The sequence below is a fragment of the Centropristis striata genome, chromosome 10 (genome assembly GCF_030273125.1).
Source record: "Centropristis striata isolate RG_2023a ecotype Rhode Island chromosome 10, C.striata_1.0, whole genome shotgun sequence".
NCBI classification, from domain to species: Eukaryota; Metazoa; Chordata; class Actinopteri; order Perciformes; family Serranidae; genus Centropristis; species Centropristis striata.
In genome coordinates this window covers 21,719,746-21,737,229 of record NC_081526.1, presented here as the reverse complement: position 1 = coordinate 21,737,229, position 17,484 = coordinate 21,719,746, and the positions used below count along the sequence as shown (strand labels likewise).

Below are 17,484 nucleotides of genomic sequence, written 5' to 3'. Positions count from 1 at the left end.
ACGGGCAATTTAGAGTCACCAATTAAACCTAAGTGCATGTTTTTGGACTGTGGGAGGAAGCAGGAGTACCTCGTGAGAATCCACGCTGACACAGGGAGAACACAGAAGAGCTGCAGGAGTTCACAGCAAGAAGGTCGAACCTGCGATCCTCTTGCTATGAGGCAAGAGTGCTAACCACTACAACACCATGTAGCCCACTATTCAACATTTTCCTTTTAAACAATGTATAGCACCTGATTTGACACCTCAGACTATTACCCAGTGAATGGACAGCTGTATTAATGTCTGTTGTTTAGCGGCGGCCTCAACCAGTCATAGTCATTATGGAGGAGATTGCCAAAGTGACTTGATGGAGTGTGAATGCTGAGAGGAATGCAAGGAAACAGAATATATAGCAGTGGAGTTGCTCTTAAGGTGGATGAGTCAAACAAACCTGGACTTTACCCAGAAGACTGGGTTTGTTTCCCCGCTGAAACCAAAAGTAAACGATGTGACCTAACTTCAGTGCATCACGCTTTTCCCAACATCTCCAACCTAAACAACAGAATAGAACGTTTGTCAGGACCACCCAATAATGACACATACGAATGTTTCATGTCCCACAGTACAGAGCTGAGCGTTCTAAAAATAGCACACACGTCATCATACATGCATACATACATGTATGGTTTATGGTTGTAAAAAACACTACAAAACCACTGACCTAGGTTTAGAGCAAAAAACGTCCTGGTTAGGTGTTGTAAAAGACAGTTTACACTGTAAATAAATAATAATAATAATAATAACTTTATTTATATAGCACCCTTTAAAAAGTGTAGGAACAATCACAAGACATTCTAATCCTCAGAGGAAAAGTGTCCTGATAATGTAATAAAAACAGAATTCAAAGGTAAAATCAAATCAAATTAAATCAAAATCAAAATTACTTTATTTATCCCCGAGGGGAAATTCAGTTAGTCTGGTAGAATCTCTAGAAGAATAAGACAGCCTGATGGCTGTGGGAGCGAAGGATCTTTTGTATCTCTCCGTCCTGCAACGGAGAGAGAGGAGCCACTGCTGTTTTTTTGGTCCATAAAGGTTTTGTGTAGCGGATGATCCGGGTATTTCAGGATTTCATTCCTGTCCATTCATGATACACGCCACAATAGCAGTGTCGTCTGAGTACTTCAGGATGTGGCAGGACTCAGAGTTGTATTTGAAGTCCGCTATGTGCAGTGTAAACAGGAATGGAGCCAGAACAGTCCCTTGTGGAGCCCCTGTGCTGCTCATTAATGTCCCAGAAACACAGTTCCCCAACCTGACATACTGTGGTCTTCCTGTCAGGTATTCTGTGATCCAAGAGATGAAGGAAAGATCCACACCCATCTCTGTGAGCTTGTTTTTGAGTATGTTGGGTTGGATGGTGTTGAATGCACTTGAAAAATCAAAGAACATGATTCTCACATATGCACCAGTTTCCTCCAGATGAGCAAGGGCACGGTGAAGCTTGTAGAGGACAGCACCTTTCACTCCAATGTGTTGTTTGTATGCAAACTGCAGGGGGTCGAGTTTGTCTCTGACTTCAGCTCTCAGTAGGTGTAGAATCAGCCACTCCAAGGTCTTCATGATGTGAGAAGTGAGGGCTACTGGTCTGTAGTCATTAAGTTCAGCTGGACATTTTATTTTTGGTACCGGCACAACACAGGAAATCTTCCACAGTGCCGGCACACGCCCCAACTGTAGATTGAGGTTGAAGATCTTGTGGAGAGGTTGACACAGTTGGGCAGCACATTCCTTGAGCAGCCTTGGACACACACCCAGCAGCCTTCCCAGAGCAAAGTCTTCCCAGTCCAAAGAAAGACTATATTTAAAAAAAAAAGAGAGTAGTAAGATAGAAAGTATTACATACGTAAAAGCAAGTCTATCAAAGTGGATTTTAAGAAGTGAATTAAAAGAAATGTACATAAATGCCAGAAGTGAAGTAGTTACAAGGGTGACATGAGCCACAGAAGTTATGTAAAAAATAACAATTAAGTTACATAAAAAACTTAAGCTACGTTAAAAGTAATTTACTTATGTTTTACTTGTGTTTTCACACGGGACACAAACATCGTTCTCCTGGTTGAAAGTCTGCTGTTTGTTCCACCCATCCACGTCCCCTCCCTACCTGAGGGTGACATCCACCATTTTCGTCATTACTACTACATCAGCAAGATGGCAGCGGAAGAAAGTCTAAAACTTAAATACGAGTCATATTTTGCTACCTGTGCAAACAACCTATTTGACATTTCCGAGGGGAGACTAGTCTTGTTTTTCTGAAACTATGTCACTTCCAGTATTAACGCCATCCCCGTAATTACTTCATTTTTGGCACGGTTGGCCATAAAGTTGCAATAGTTTTGTTTTCAGAAACAATCCTCTATTGATTGTGTTTCATTTTCATTGGGATATGTTTGGAAGAGATTGATTAATAGAGTTTTGAGAAGATATACACTTTATCTGTCAAGAATAAATCACATTGTCACAATAATTTCATGGAAAGAGGTAAAAATACAGTTTTGAAATTTTGAAACTCTTTTAGAATTAATAACCAGGAGCCCTGACCTTAGAGAAGTAGTTTTGTAGCCTAAATCAAATGAAACGGCTGCCTTTTCAGTGCCTAAACCAAACAAAAGTGAAGATTAAATGTAACAAAATATTAAAAGGGTAAGAAAACCTATTTCAATAGGCAGATCAACCTACTAGGAGGTAGAAAAGACCCTACTCGTCCATAATTATGGGCTGATAACGCCTATTCAAAAGTCTAATCCCTCCCTCTATCTATAACTTCTGACCTTAAGTGTGTGGCCAGTCTGTAATGGCAGAGACCCTGCCCTCTGCCTCTACTTTCTCTGGGTGCTATACCATTTGAAGAAGAAGCTACGGAAATAGAGAACACAGCGCAAACCTCCCACCCCCACCCCCCTGTTTCAAATTTAGAGGGAACCTGCAGCTTGCAGAAGAAAGTTCCAATATTGTTTTTAAAAACAGTAAGGAACAATTCTCGCGTAATATTCCTTAAAATGAAGAAAGCATTTGTGCTGGAGCACTCTGAACACACTCTTAGTTGTTTCAGATCATAATGTCTGTAATGCTTTTGTTCCTATAGAGTTTAAATGTTGCCACCAGAGTTTATTTATCAACTGATGTATTAAATATTTAAATGTTCCTCTAGCACCACATTTACTGTTTGTTCCAGACTCTTTTACTGTTTGTGGTTGTGCTGTATTTAGCAGACTCTCCAGGCTGTTTGTTTGTGGGGCTTTTGTGCAGCACTTGTCCAATTTTTTTTGTTTTCCAATAATCTCAGTAAAGGACAAAATAAGACGCGTTTACTTTGCTCCCTGTGAACAACTCCTGTCAATATCCAGCTAATTTGAGTGAGAGAGTGAGACTCACCTCTCCTTCAGGAACTATTGATTGTTGCCTTTTCTTATTTGTGTAGCTGCTCACTGTCTGAGCAAACAGGTAAAACAACATGCAGGGAAATGGGAGAGAAGCTTGCAAAGAGACAATAAAGCATGCATTATTTTCAACCTTTGTAATGCAAATGTTGGCGTACTAAGCAGTGGTGTTCCAGCCCACATTGTTTCCTGTCCTGGCTGTGTTTCACAAGTGCAAACTCTTTTTTTCAGCGTGGGTCAGACTGCTGCATCATTAGACTTTTTAGCATGTGGTATTTCTGCAGAATTTCACATGGAGAGTAAATTCATGGCACGTTATTTGCAAAATCAGACTTAAATAACGTGTGTCCATCCATACATATCCAGCTATAATGTATGCAGCGTAGGACGAGAGCATCACTGCATGTGACACTTGATTATGTATTGTGACATGCGGCTTAATGGGCTTTCCGTTTCCTCGCCGGGCTCATCTCTGATGCAGGGTCACGTTGTGTGACAGATGATGGAAGCTGGACCACTTAACCCCACAGTGGAGGTGGAGAGTGATGCTTTACTGTACAGCTCCGGCTCATTGACACGCAGACAATAATGTCAGGAGACGCCAGCAGGGAATCACAACAAATACATTTACGACCCTGAGTGTATATTATAAACACAAGTGTATCAGTTTGAGCATTAAATATGTTTTCTTTGTACAGTTTTCAGTTGAATAAACGTCAGAAAGGGTTAGGAAATCTAAGCATTTTGTTTTTATTTATGCTTTAAACATCCTAATTGTTTTATTTGTGGTTGAATGCAATGAAGAAAAGAACAAATTTGATTAAAATACAAAAATATTTTAACTTTGGATATTTTACTGATATCATAAATGCAATTCTAGATATCTATAATTAAATTCTGACCAGTCAAAACTAATTTATGGCATGGCAACTAGTAAGAATGTTATTTTAGATTTCTATAGCTGCATTTCTAATATCTGAAATACAATAACTGGTAAGTATTAAGTATATTCTTACTATTTACAATTGTATCAAAAAGGTTAATCCATTAGTTAGAATCTCTTTTCCAATGTGTTAAATTTGCACTATAGATAACTGATTACTTATTATTATTTGTGAAAAAGGTAGTGATAAAATTAGATTAAACATGTAATAGGAAAATATATATTTGTAACATGTTAAAGTAGTTTTATAGTTTTTGTCTTAAATCAACATTTTACCCAACCAAAATGGCATTTCGAAGCATAATTTCCACAAGGGAAAACAAGCACTATGGAACAAATATAATGTCTAGTATATAGTTTAAATTGAGCTTGAAACAGCTGAAACAAGTCCAGAATGGATAAAAACGACTCTTTAGATGAAATGCTGATACGGCCAAAACCTGAATTTGGTAATTTCATTTCTAGATAACAATATCTTTCAGGTCATCAGGATATAGCATGATTTCTGGTCAAGCAATGAATACAGAGTCCATATGAAATAACCACATGGTGAAGCATATTTTTCTAAACCCTCTGTGAAGTACTGAACACTGAAGTACAGAAGAGATGGGTATTTTCTCATTTAATTAAGTGAAGATTATAGAAAAAACAAGTATACATACATGCATTAGAGTTCATATGTGTCTGTTATTAATTTAGGTGCTTTATTCTATGTATTCACGGGCTACACGGTGATGTAGTGGTTAGCACTCTTGCTTCACAGCAAGAGGGTCGCCAGTTCGCCTGCGGCTCTTCTGTGTGGAGTTTGCATGTTGTCAGTGTGTCAGCATTGGTTCTCACCAGGTACTCCGGCTTTCTCCCACAGTCCAAAAACATGCAGCTTAGTGACTCTAAATTGCGCGTATGTGTGAATGAGAGCGTGATTGTCTGTCTCTAAGTGTCAGCCCAACGATGTTTAACCCGCCTCTCAGCTGGGATTGGTTCCAGCCCCACGCGAGCCGGGTGCAAATAATCAGTTAAGGATAATGAATGAATCAATTAATTCTGTGTCACGATATCTCAATATATGATTTTATCACGATACATTTCCAATGAAAGACGATAAATCCTCATGTTGATTACATTATGTGTCTATGTGTCTGTGTATTACTGTGGATGTGTGTTTTATAGTTTGTATATTACTTTATTTCCAGGTTCAAACAAATGAATGCTCCAATGGTTCCCTGTGCTCCAAAACTTAATCTTGTTTACTTCTGGCCTTATGTTGTTTTCCTTTATTTTGTGAGTTTTTGTTACTCACCTTCCCTCCCAGTTTTATTCCCATCATAATGCCTCATATTATGTAAGCCTCTGTGCACAGCTGCCTCTGACAGAACAGGATTTCTGTCGCATGCTTATCTATAAATCTTTAATTTTTGTTTGGTTTGTTTGTTTATCTTCCTTCAGTGCACTTCCATATGCATTTTTTCTTCTTTTTTTTTTGCATTTTAAGATAAAGCCAGTGAAGCAAAACGATGCATCTTCCAAATATAACCCCTGAGCTTGACCTTCTTGAGCCTGAGCCGCGGCGGTGGCAGGTATCAGGCGTGTGCAGCGGGTGCTGACTGTCCGCTGTCTTGTTACAGATGGCAGTCCTCTGACCTGGTGGCTGGACGGGGAAGGGGAGAAGCGGAGCTACTGGGGAGGCTTCCTGCCGGGAGTGCAGCAGTGCTCCTGCAGCCTGGAGGAGAACTGCATGGACATGAACTACTTCTGCAACTGTGACGCCGACACGGACGCATGGTACACTGCAGACACACAAACCATTTCACATTTCCAGTCCAGAGAGAATATTTTATTCCCTTTTATTTTTCTCCAATATATTATTCATTGTAAGAGTGTTTCTATTATTTCATCCATCCCATTTATATCAGTGATGCTCGGCTGAATAACAGAAATACATCTGTATGTTGCAATTCAAGTTCAAATGGTTTTCACATCCCTTTCTTAAGTGAAGGCACCACACTGAAAACACTCCGCTGCATTCAAAGCTTTACTCCTGTAAAAGGTATGCAAGTATTATCAGCAAAAGTGACTGAAAGTTTCAAAAGTAAAAATATTTATAGTGCAGTAAAGTGTTTTTATTTGTGAGTGTTTTACTATTATATATGACGTTTTTGGATTATTAGTGCCGCATTAATGTGTATGTTGTATTTTACTGCTACGACTACTAATTACTAATTTTGCATGTAGATGTTTATGGTGGTGCTCATTTTAACATTTTACATTTTCTTTTACATCCTGTTGGGTAGTTTAACTTGCAGCAATGCATCATATTCCATAAGATCATCATATGTTTTATATCGTGGTTGTCCTGTGAGAACTACAAATCTCTAAGAAGCCATATTTACGTTTTAGATTGTCCTCCGCCGCCATCTAGTGGGCGTTGTAGTAATGATTGTTTAAATGGCGTAATTCGTGCTCGGGTTACAGGTCGAACAACAAACTTTCACCCAGGAGAACAGGGTTTGTGTCACGAGTGAAAACGAAAGTAAACAATGTGATTTAATCACTAAACTTCACTGGCTCACATTTTGTGCAGCAGGTTTTTACATAAGTAAGTCACTTCCAGTAGACACGTCATCCTCGTAACTACCTCGCATTTATTTACTGTTTAAACTGTCTTGTATAAATCCTTAAATGGAAGTTTTTTGTCCTAAACCCAGCCCAATGGTATTGTAGCCTTAATTCAACTAAACTGCAGCCATAATGACGTGTGTGCTATGAGTCTTTATGGGTGGTATTGACAAATGACTTATTCCCGTCATTTAGGTTGGAGATCTTGTTGGTTTTCAGCTTTGTGACGATGCATTTTCCAGCTGATCAAAGAGGTTTTTTCAAAAAGTTTATTTACCTTAAGAAGTAGAGACTTTTCTTAACATTTAAAGTTACATTTAATCCCTCAGTCTATCAGAAAAAAATCTAAATAATTTTCTTAGTCTTTACTGGACAGGAACATTATAAAAAAAAACTGTATTTTTAATTTAACTCTCATACAAATGAATGAGGTAAAAACTACAAGTTTAACTCTGAGATGTCGTGGAGTAGAAATATAAAGAGGCATAATACAAATATCTGTACATCATTTATTTCTCTACAAAACAACAAAAAGTGAACATTATAATTTATGAAAGGAGGATTTATGGCAGGACTGTTTTATCAGACTGAGTTTTATCTTGGTGTTCCTAATAAACAGGACACTGCATGTATTGGAGCCCATTGTGGTCTAAATGTGAATACATGAATATAAATAAGACAAAGGGACATGACCATTAGGGAAAAAAAACCTAAAGATCAATGATCTCTCATAATCTCTTTGTATTATATCCATAAATTACTGCCCTGAGATAACCCACAGTAAGACTACCTATGATTAAATAGCCAATTCATCAATTCAACACAAATGAATTCAGAGAGAATATTCCAAAATCGCTAAAACCACTCAGAGAGCAGCTCCAGCATGTGATTATTGTTCTCCTGCTGCATCCATCTCCAGCATGTTCACACAAATTCAGTCATGATTTCTACAACAATTCAATATAGCAGCGTTTGCCCCGAAATGATTAATTACAGCTCATACATAATATTACAATCATGATCAATCTAATCATCTTTTGAAAGGGGAAAAAACAAAGGCTGCATTGTATTTCTGGTGTATTAGACGCTCTGAACGTCTTTGTTTACTGTATGTTAATCCACTGCAAAGCTTCTCTCGATTCAGCTCAGTTTGCATATTTCCAGAGGCAGTTGTCTGCATTGTGATAGATTGCTCCCTTTTTAATGTGTTTACTCTGCGTTCTGTGCTAATGCAGAAAAATGGGTGCCTTTATCTGGACCCCCAGAAAGGCACCCACCCCGAGGGCACTGTGTTGTTATTTATTTATTTATTTCACTTTTTTTGTGTGTGTGTGTGCCGCAGGGCTAATGACACAGGAATCCTCTCCTACAAAGACCACCTGCCAGTGAGCCAGATAGTGATTGGAGACACCAACAGAACGGGCTCGCAGGCCGTCTACCACGTTGGCCCGCTGCGTTGTTATGGAGACAGTAGGTGATCACCTCAGTGTTGAAGCTACTGTGCCAGATTTGGTTGCAGATGGAGGCTTGATTCCCAGGCTTAGGGTTGATCAGAGGCACAGCTAAGCTCAGATGATGTCCTTATGACTCATGTGTTTATCCATGGATGGAAAGTTAAAATTAATCTGCTCTGTTACAAGTCAGACATTTGGCTGTGCAGATTATAACCTCATAAAAATCTGCCGGACCTGCCAGTAGATCCGTCTTTTACAAACTAATGTAGTGCAGCCAGGCGGGGGTGCCAGGACTGCAGGGAGGGAGGGGGGGCAGAGCAGAGCTGGACAGCAGCACTGGAACATGAAAGAGGTTGTAGATATTTACTGCTTCATGTCCCACAGTGAGCCGTGGACAAAGGGCAGGGAATTTAAAGCAGCTCATCTGCAGTCAAATCTAGTTCAAACCCCCATGATTCAATTTAAAGTGGAGACGCAGACGTTTTTAGAAGAGACAACAAATGTGTCCCAAGATCTGCAGAACATGTAGTATAATCTCATATCTGTGAAATATTTATTAACAACGGGGGCTTTTCTTTCTTGTGATTGATTTTTTTAAATGTTGTATTTGTCATGATTGCTTTCACATGGATGTTGAATATTAGGGCCCTGTTTTTTTAGGAACGAGTCACAGTTTTATGAAACCAATCCAGTTGTGTTGAATACTTTGCCAGGATTATATCAGAGCAACATCTACGGACACAACCAGACACATTTCTTTCAAACTTGACCCTCCTTCTGTTCTAACCTTTCACAATAAAGGTTTGGACATGCCGCTTTTTGACCACAGGACCTTTCCTCAGGGACTAGGAACCTTTTGAGGAACTCACTGTGTTTCCAGAGTCGCAGTTTAGTTCCAGGGACATTTTCATGGTGCCATTTTACCCCCAAAAGTATCTGCTCAGGGCGTAGTACTTTCTGAAAGTAGCTGCTTCAGCTGTTCATGTGCAGTTTATTTTATTGATTTAAGACCATTTTGATGGATGACATCATTATGTAATGACAATCTTGAACTGTCCTCTCTTTATCTGTGATTCTTTATTGTATTTTATTGATTTTTTAAATATATATCTTTGTTGTTTTTACTGCTGACAATAGCAGCCTTGCTATTATCTTTTATGATTCAAAGTGTCTTTGAGTTCCTTTAAAAGTGTTATATATGATTATATATGATCAAGGGCAGGAACAGTAAGCTCAGACATTTTTTTTTAAATTCTAAACCTTTTTTTTTGTTGTAAAAATATTTTTCAGTTTCAGTCTTAATACTGTTTTGTTTTACTATAATGATCCGGTTTTATTTAACCTTCTATCTGTTTGATCAACCTGTTATACTGTGTGTAAATGACCGGAGCGTTTTACAGTGAGGGGAGAACATTTCTCTGTGTTTGATAAAATCAAAAATAAAGGTAGGCTTTACTGTTTGCTTCCAGACTCATTTAGGAAAAAAAGATGGAGAGAAAAAGAGCGAGGTCACTCGAGTGAGCTCAGGGCGCCGGAGAGAGAGAGTGTTGAGGTGCCGTGAAGAGAAATAAAACCTTATCTTGTGATTGTTTCACGGCAGTTATTTTCCGAAGCACAAATAAATCCATCAAAAAACCATCAAAATACTCAACTGATGATTTACTGTGTGGGACAAATCCTCGTAGATACATTTTCCTCCTCTGCATTTCACATCCAACGTGAATCAGTCAGGTTGTTTTTTTCTTCAATATAGTTTTTCGATGAAATAAGCAGACACAAAACTGCAGGTTGCAGAATGTGTTTACCACTGCAACCACCAGCAGTCCTCTTACCATGTTGCTTTTTCATACACCAACCTAATATTCACAGGAGTGTATACCGCTGAGGAAACACAGACAACAATGGGCAGTAGGAACCTTTCAGATCATTGAAAAGTACCCCGGGACTAAAATTACCAGGAACTTCTTGGTCAAAACACAGCTATGGACACTGTTTATTACAGGAATTCACTCAGAGCATTTCACTAAAAGGAAACTCAATAAAATGGCAACAACTGACCTCAGACAGACCGCCTAACGCTGCTCTGGCTCTAAAGGATCCCAGCAGTTGGTCCTCTACCTGCACAAATCCATCCAAACCTTTTATTGAACAAGTGTTTCAAATTCACATAACTGCCAGTATGAATAGTGTTGATGTGAAATATTTGCAGCCCGTTGCATTTAACTGCTACTAGTACTAATTTTGTATGTAGATGTTCATGGTTGGGATTGAATTCCTTTATATCCTGTTGGGTAGTTTAATCCTAAGGTATGCATTAGGGGTGGGACGATATGCTTTGGCCACGTTTCGATTGTATCACGATTCTATGGTGCCGATTTGATTGTATCACGATTCTTGATAATTGCGATTCTACAAGTATTGATGATATAATCAACAATTGCAATTTTCTTTTCCTTCTTAAAAAAAACCAAGTTGAATCATACACTTCTAGAGATGATAAACCATGAATGTCGTTCCCATAAACAATGCACATCAGTCTGTGTCCGTCCAGCAGCTGACATTTATTTCAACTGAGACAAAAAAGATACATAAAATGTACAGCATTTTTTTTAAAGTTGACAAAATGAATTGAAATGTCCACAGTTTTAATACAATTAACGTAATATAATGAATTGTTCAATAGATTAACAAATATGTTTTTAAATAACAAGTAAAGTGCTCTGACTACTCAGTGCTCTCTGAAGTAAGATAAAAATAAAAGACTTGGCCAAAATAGAGCCTCTCTGACAGCACAGACTGTGCTCTTATTTTGAAAGCTGCGACAGGAAGTAATAGTAGCTTTTGTGATTGAAACAACTTTAATCGTTAGCTAATTTTAGCTCGCGGCATTAGCAAACGGCATAATGCAACAGTGTGTTTGGACTTTGGACCTCTGTGACAATGTGAGGACGGGACTGATACAGACAGGTAGGCACGTTTCTCTCATGCTGGAATCATGTATGATTTGCAGACTACTCGCTGAGGGGTTAACATCCCCTCTGGCTCTGACTGCAGATGGGGGAGAGAGAGAGACTCCTGCAGGAGGACTGTGCCGCATTTGAGTGCTTTGGGGCGCGGGAGGGGCCGCCGCCAGCGTCTGCGTTAAAAAGAGTAAGGAGTCTCCAAAAGTAGTGATGGGTAGATGAAGCCTCATGAAGCCTTGAACCTTTCCAGCCAACTGGTTCGAGAAAAGGTTCATATCTTGAGGCTTCATGTGCTCACAAACCCCCTGCTGGTCCAAATTGTCATTGACCTTTGAGCTGTTTGTGAGGCCTCTTGGTGCATGGGAATAATCACTGCCAACAGAAATAAAAACACCTTAATTTGATTTAGTGTGGATTTTATTTATCTGTTGTTTTGATTAATATGTGGGTAATGCTAATAGCAGTGTATTAGTAATTATTAATAATAATATATAATAATCATTATTATTTACTTTACCAGCATCATTTCAGTCAATGATAAAATAAATCCAATAGGACATGAGGTGTTTGTTAAAAATGTTACAGTGTTTTCAAAGCACGGGGCAGAGATGGGACATCAATTGTGCTTGTGACTTTATTGATTGCAGTTTAAAAACAACAATTTCTCCACTGTGCTTGGACGGTTTCTATTTTGGAGACAACCTCTCCAGCTTTCGAAAAAACTCGTTTGCATGGGACTGAGGAGGCAGGGGTGCACAAGTCGAACCATTTCCTCAACCACCGAGGCTTCGAACGTCATCAATGACGTCACTCGCCCTAAACAACACAAGCGTCGATACGCGCTCCACCAAAGACTTCCGGGATTTCTCGACACACGCTCCGAAGCATCGGCACGATCCGACCCATCACTATCCAAAAGTCTCCAGTAACACCAGCAAAAGTCGCTAGATTTGTCGCTAGTCGCTGTTTCGAAAAATAGTCACTAGAGGGGTCTGAAAAGTTGCTAAATATTGTGACAAAGTTGCTTAGTTGTCAACACTGACGTCAGGGCCGAAGTTTTCTGGACACGGATATGAAGTAGTATAATCAATTCTGGGGAGAAAAATCTTTAAAATTTTTAAAATCACCCCATAAAAAAATCGCAATATGTACATGAATCTATTTTTTTCCTACCCCTACTATGCATCATATTCTATAGGATCATAGGTTTGTAGAGGGGTTCCTGAGAGAACCACGCATCTCTAAAGAGCCAGAAACAGCTGGGTTTTTTTTTTCAGCATTGTGGGGATGCATTTTCTAGCTGATCCAAGAGGGTCTTTAATGTTTGTTTGAGTTCTTTAGCTTGAGAAGGAGAAGAACATTCAATCCCCCAGTTTATCAGAAAAAATGAAAGAATTTTCTTTGTTTTCACCGGATAGGAATGTAAGCTGTGATCTCAAAAGTAACTTAAGCTGTAAGATAAAAGTAGTGGGGTAAGCAGTACAATATTTACCTCTGAGATTGGGGAGTAGAAGCATAAAGTTGCATAAAAGGACTATTTTATAAACAATGCATGAAAATGTACATTTATGTGTATAATTGCATGTGAAAAGCTTTGCTGACAGTAGAAATAGCTTCTGTAATTTGCATTTATTTTCTCAACAATATTATTACCCTAAATCAGTCTGTTGTCCCTGTAATAAAACAGTCTCAGTCACGGTCAATTTTACACGAGAAAATGATTTAATTTAATGGTATTTTTTGACATTATCATTTAACCCCAGATGCCTCAGCATTCCACTGCTATGAATTCTCTCTGAACAAAAGTTATGGTTTATATTACACTCTCTAATAAAAACATTGGTTAAATTTGTATCTATTTTAGTTTTTTGCTGACAATTCCCCTTTTGAAATTCAGTGGAAAATGACTACCTTTTCTTTCTCTTTACTAATAGAGTCGTGTTGTTATCACTGCAGAACAAAGGAGGTTGCAGCACACATACAAAGTGTGTGAATTCTGACAGCGGAGGTGACAGTTTGTTCCCTTTTTCTCCCAAGAAATCAACACTAATGACAGATCCAGTAACATGAATTACTTTTTTCCACCTGAAAAACAAGTGAGAAAAAAAAAGAGAGTTGAGAACCTTTTTTGGTAGCAACCTCCTTCAGTCAGGAATCTTCCTACCCCCACTTTACTTTCATCTCTCTCTTGTCTTTCAGAGTCGATATGGAACGCAGCATCTTTCTACCAGGAGTCCTCCTACCTCTACTTCCCCACCCTACAGGCCGAGCTCGCCTCTGATATCTCCTTCTACTTCAAGACTAGCGCTCCGTCGGGAGTGTTTCTGGAGAACCAGGGCCTGAAGGACTTCATCCGAGTGGAGCTCAGCTGTGAGTCAACGTCCGGACTAGAATAGAAAGTAGAGACGGGAGAAGTACATGACAAGGACATGCTCGCAGAATGCAAAAAAAGAAAAAAAATAGCCATACATAAAAACACCCACAAAAGCTGTCAGTGATATACTTTCTTTGCTTTTCTCGGTTGAAAATGCTGGCTGTACTGTAGTTGACAGTTTAATTTCCCCGAGAAGCAGGCTGTCAGGTCTGCACAGCGTGATGTAATCCTAATGACACAGTCAACAGCTATGTCATACTGTCACAGTCGACTTTAAAAGCATTTCCTTACTACACATGTAGTGAAGCGGAAATCCTTAATGAACACACCAGATGGAAGAAGATTACCTTGTAGATTTACTACAGGAAAGAAAGGAGATAAAATGCTCCAAATCAGATATATTTGTGCCAAAGATTGGCTCGGTTTACATGAGCACTAATAAAGAATTACACCGTGCTTATAAGTGTTTTTAGGATTGCAATAAAGAATTCAGGGACATGATCTTGTACAGGATATTTAACAACGACTTATCCATCCCTCGGAGAGGCAGCGGTGGATTACTTTATTTATTATAGGTGTTAAAAAAGATTTCCAGTTGTTGATTATAGAGTGTTTTGTTCACAAACCTGAGGGAGGAGTTCTCAGGATATTTGGAGCCATTATGTATTACTGCAGCATCGGAGACATTGTAAAATATTGACGAGCTGTCAGCTGAGCCCCCTCATAAATCTATTCAGGTCATCAAGTTTTCCCAGCAGCATTGTATCGCATTGCATCAGAAAGGGAGGATAGAGAGGAACATAAAAAACCGTATATCACATTCAGTCTGACCTGGCTGTCGTGTGTGTGTGTGTGTGTGTGTGTGTGTGTGTGTGTGTGTGTGTGTGTGTGTGTGCGTGTGCGCGTGTGCGTGTGATTCCCCACTGGCCTGACAGCTCCCTCGGTGGTGACTTTCTCCTTTGATGTGGGAAACGGTCCAGCAGTCCTGTCCGTGAAGTCCCACCTCCCCCTGAATGACAGGCAGTGGCACTACGTGAGGGCAGAGCGCAACGTGAAGGAGGCCTCCCTGCAGGTCGACCAGCTTCCCCTCCGCTTCCTGGAGGCTCCGGCTGACGGACACCTCCGCTTACGGCTCAGCAGCCAGCTGTTTGTAGGTAGGCTCGCTGTCAGACTCAATACACCTCCACCACAGATGGGTTTATTTCAGCCTGCATTAATTGATTTCGGGGGCGCAGAACAGCATGATGCTATCTAAATATTAATATATTCACCTTTATAAAAGTCGCCTGTTGAACATCAGTCCAATATTCACTTTTACTATGCCATTTTTCTGATGTCCCATTGCTCACACGGCCCCAATTTTCCAACTAATTTCCCATTGGAGCAAGATCCCATTTGTTGGACGGGCCATTATCCCGGAAAGAAAAAACCCATTTCTCTAAAGCCCCGTTAGCCCGACAATATATGCTCCTTCCTGCAATTTATTGCCCTTTATATATTATTTTAATTAAACGTACAAGTTATCATTTTAACCGACAATCTTTCCCTAACCTTAACCAAGTGCTTTATGTGCCTAAAGCATTGTCACATTACGAAACATAGTTATTTTAGGTAGGAAGGTCGGCAGTCACATGTATTTTCGAGGCCTTGGCAATATTTTTTGTTTTTTTATGATAATGTCCTGAAGGACTAATGAGATGTGGGAACAATCGGCAGTACCCTATTCACTAATGGTGCTGCCATCAGGATTTTTTGGGCCAATCACAGATCGTCTGTCTGTCTGTCTGTCTGTCTGTCTATTATCCAGTGTTATTGCCATTTATTTCAATGTGTTGCTGATAAACATAAAATGAACTTCAAGGCAATATACCCTTAACCCATCAATTTCAATATATCATATCCTTTGTCCTCAAATCATTATTATGTGTAACAAGTTAGGTTAACCATTTTGTAATCCTCTCAAGGCCACCCACCTGCTGATAAGTATGTGCTCTATAAAAAAAAAACACAAAAAATGAACTGCATTGTAGAAAGAAAATGTAAAATCAGGCATTATCATCAGAATTTGAACTTTCTGACAGTCCTAGAACAGATTATAGGGTAGGAAAGTTTCCGTTAGAAAAAGTAACCAAAACAAAGCTAAAAATTGTATTATTTCTGTCAAAATCACTTTATTCTACATGTCATATTTAAAAAAAATTGCCAAAAATAAAGCGTTTGGAATAACTACATCTTGTTTAAAACAAACAACAAAATTCTGCTCCTCAGCAACACTGTGAAGCCATGATTGATTCTGCTGAGACGAACATTCACATGACAAATATTCACAGAAATTCTGTTTACACAGAGCTGAGGGGAGAGGACAAGAGAGGCTGGAAACATGCAAATAGTTTAGTATGTATAGCATGTAGAGACACATTTTTTTGGGAAACTGTTGTATAAATAAATTCTATTTTATTCCAGTTTTTAAAAAATAATTTATTAGAGAAATTAAACTTAATTTTTTATGATTTATGTCATTATAACTGTTTTTATTCGGCGCAAAAGACATTTTTGAGTTGATTCGTTGAGCTGCAGGACTTTTATAGAATTTATATAGACATTATATATTGGAGAGTAATACAAGGGCACATGAGTAAAGTGAAGAAAGCCCTGAAACAGCTTGTTAGGGTTCAGAGGGTTAAACGACTGAGGGACAACTATTTGTCTATAAAGCAAACAGATCTGTTTTTGATCTCCACCACTTCCTGAGAGAAGGATCTGTCTCTTTAAAAGCTGTATAATGTCAAGCAGCTCGTCTCTAACTGTGTCTGTGCTGTTTGGGTCTGAAAACTTTTACTGAAATTGAGCTGCTGTAAACGAGGTTGGTGAGCATGAAACCAGAACAGTAAATTTGCGGGCGATTAAAACCGAAGCAATGAGCTGAAAGACAGTAAAACAGTGGAAAGTCAGGTGATAATTCTCAGTGGGTTTATCACCAGGAGCATATTTGAAATATCGATTGTTGCCATTTTAAAGTAAAGGTTCAGATTATTTTTCAAGCACATTTTTCACATTCAATATGTGCTTTGGCAGGAGTTACTGGCTGTTGTAATGTTTTCTCCTCTCTAAACCGACCTTGAAGCGATCCTTTCAATGCACAACTGAAAGAAATGTGAAGAAGATGCTTGATTTGTGACTAAATTAATTTTTAACAGACAATTACAGAAGTCTCTCTTCCCACAAAGAAAAGACTGTGGGGTTTTTTTCACCCTTATCTCTCACAATGTGGTCACACTACAAAGGCATCTCTCCTCAGCTCGAATGGAGAGAAGAAGCAATTACAGCCAACAATAACTGTCTTTAAAAAATACAAACCTGCCCTGTAAGCTACTGTGAAGAACTAATGTATTTTATTATTTTTTCATTATTGCTCCAGTTCAGGAACATGGCTGCTCTCGTTCTACCTTTCACATTTCTCCAGCAGCCTTTCCCCCCTCTGACATTTTAATGTGTCTCCTTAATAATACACCAGCTCTCTGGAGGGGACAGACCCCATTTAAAATAGTGTGTTTTTTTCTTTTTCACATGTTCTCCATTTTACCGTAGGCCTACAGTTGGTGCACTTAACGGGTCATTTACTTCCAGAAATAATCTATCACAGGAGTGAAATGACAAATGAAAGCAATAATCCTCCGTTGATCTCAGAATAACCTGTCATTAGGTGAAGATT

The 17,484-nt window shown here is 39.0% G+C and overlaps 1 protein-coding gene across 1 annotated transcript in view; it reads left to right on the top strand.

The window, feature by feature from the left end:
* Positions 1 to 17,484, top strand: part of cntnap5a (contactin associated protein family member 5a) — a 137,048-nt gene that overhangs the window by 88,069 nt on the left and 31,495 nt on the right. Inside the window, exons 14-17 of the mRNA XM_059342270.1 lie at positions 5,991 to 6,147; positions 8,324 to 8,451; positions 13,598 to 13,768; positions 14,708 to 14,926. Of these exons, the coding sequence (XP_059198253.1) occupies positions 5,991 to 6,147; positions 8,324 to 8,451; positions 13,598 to 13,768; positions 14,708 to 14,926 (675 nt within the window). The remainder of the gene's footprint in view (positions 1 to 5,990; positions 6,148 to 8,323; positions 8,452 to 13,597; positions 13,769 to 14,707; positions 14,927 to 17,484) is intronic.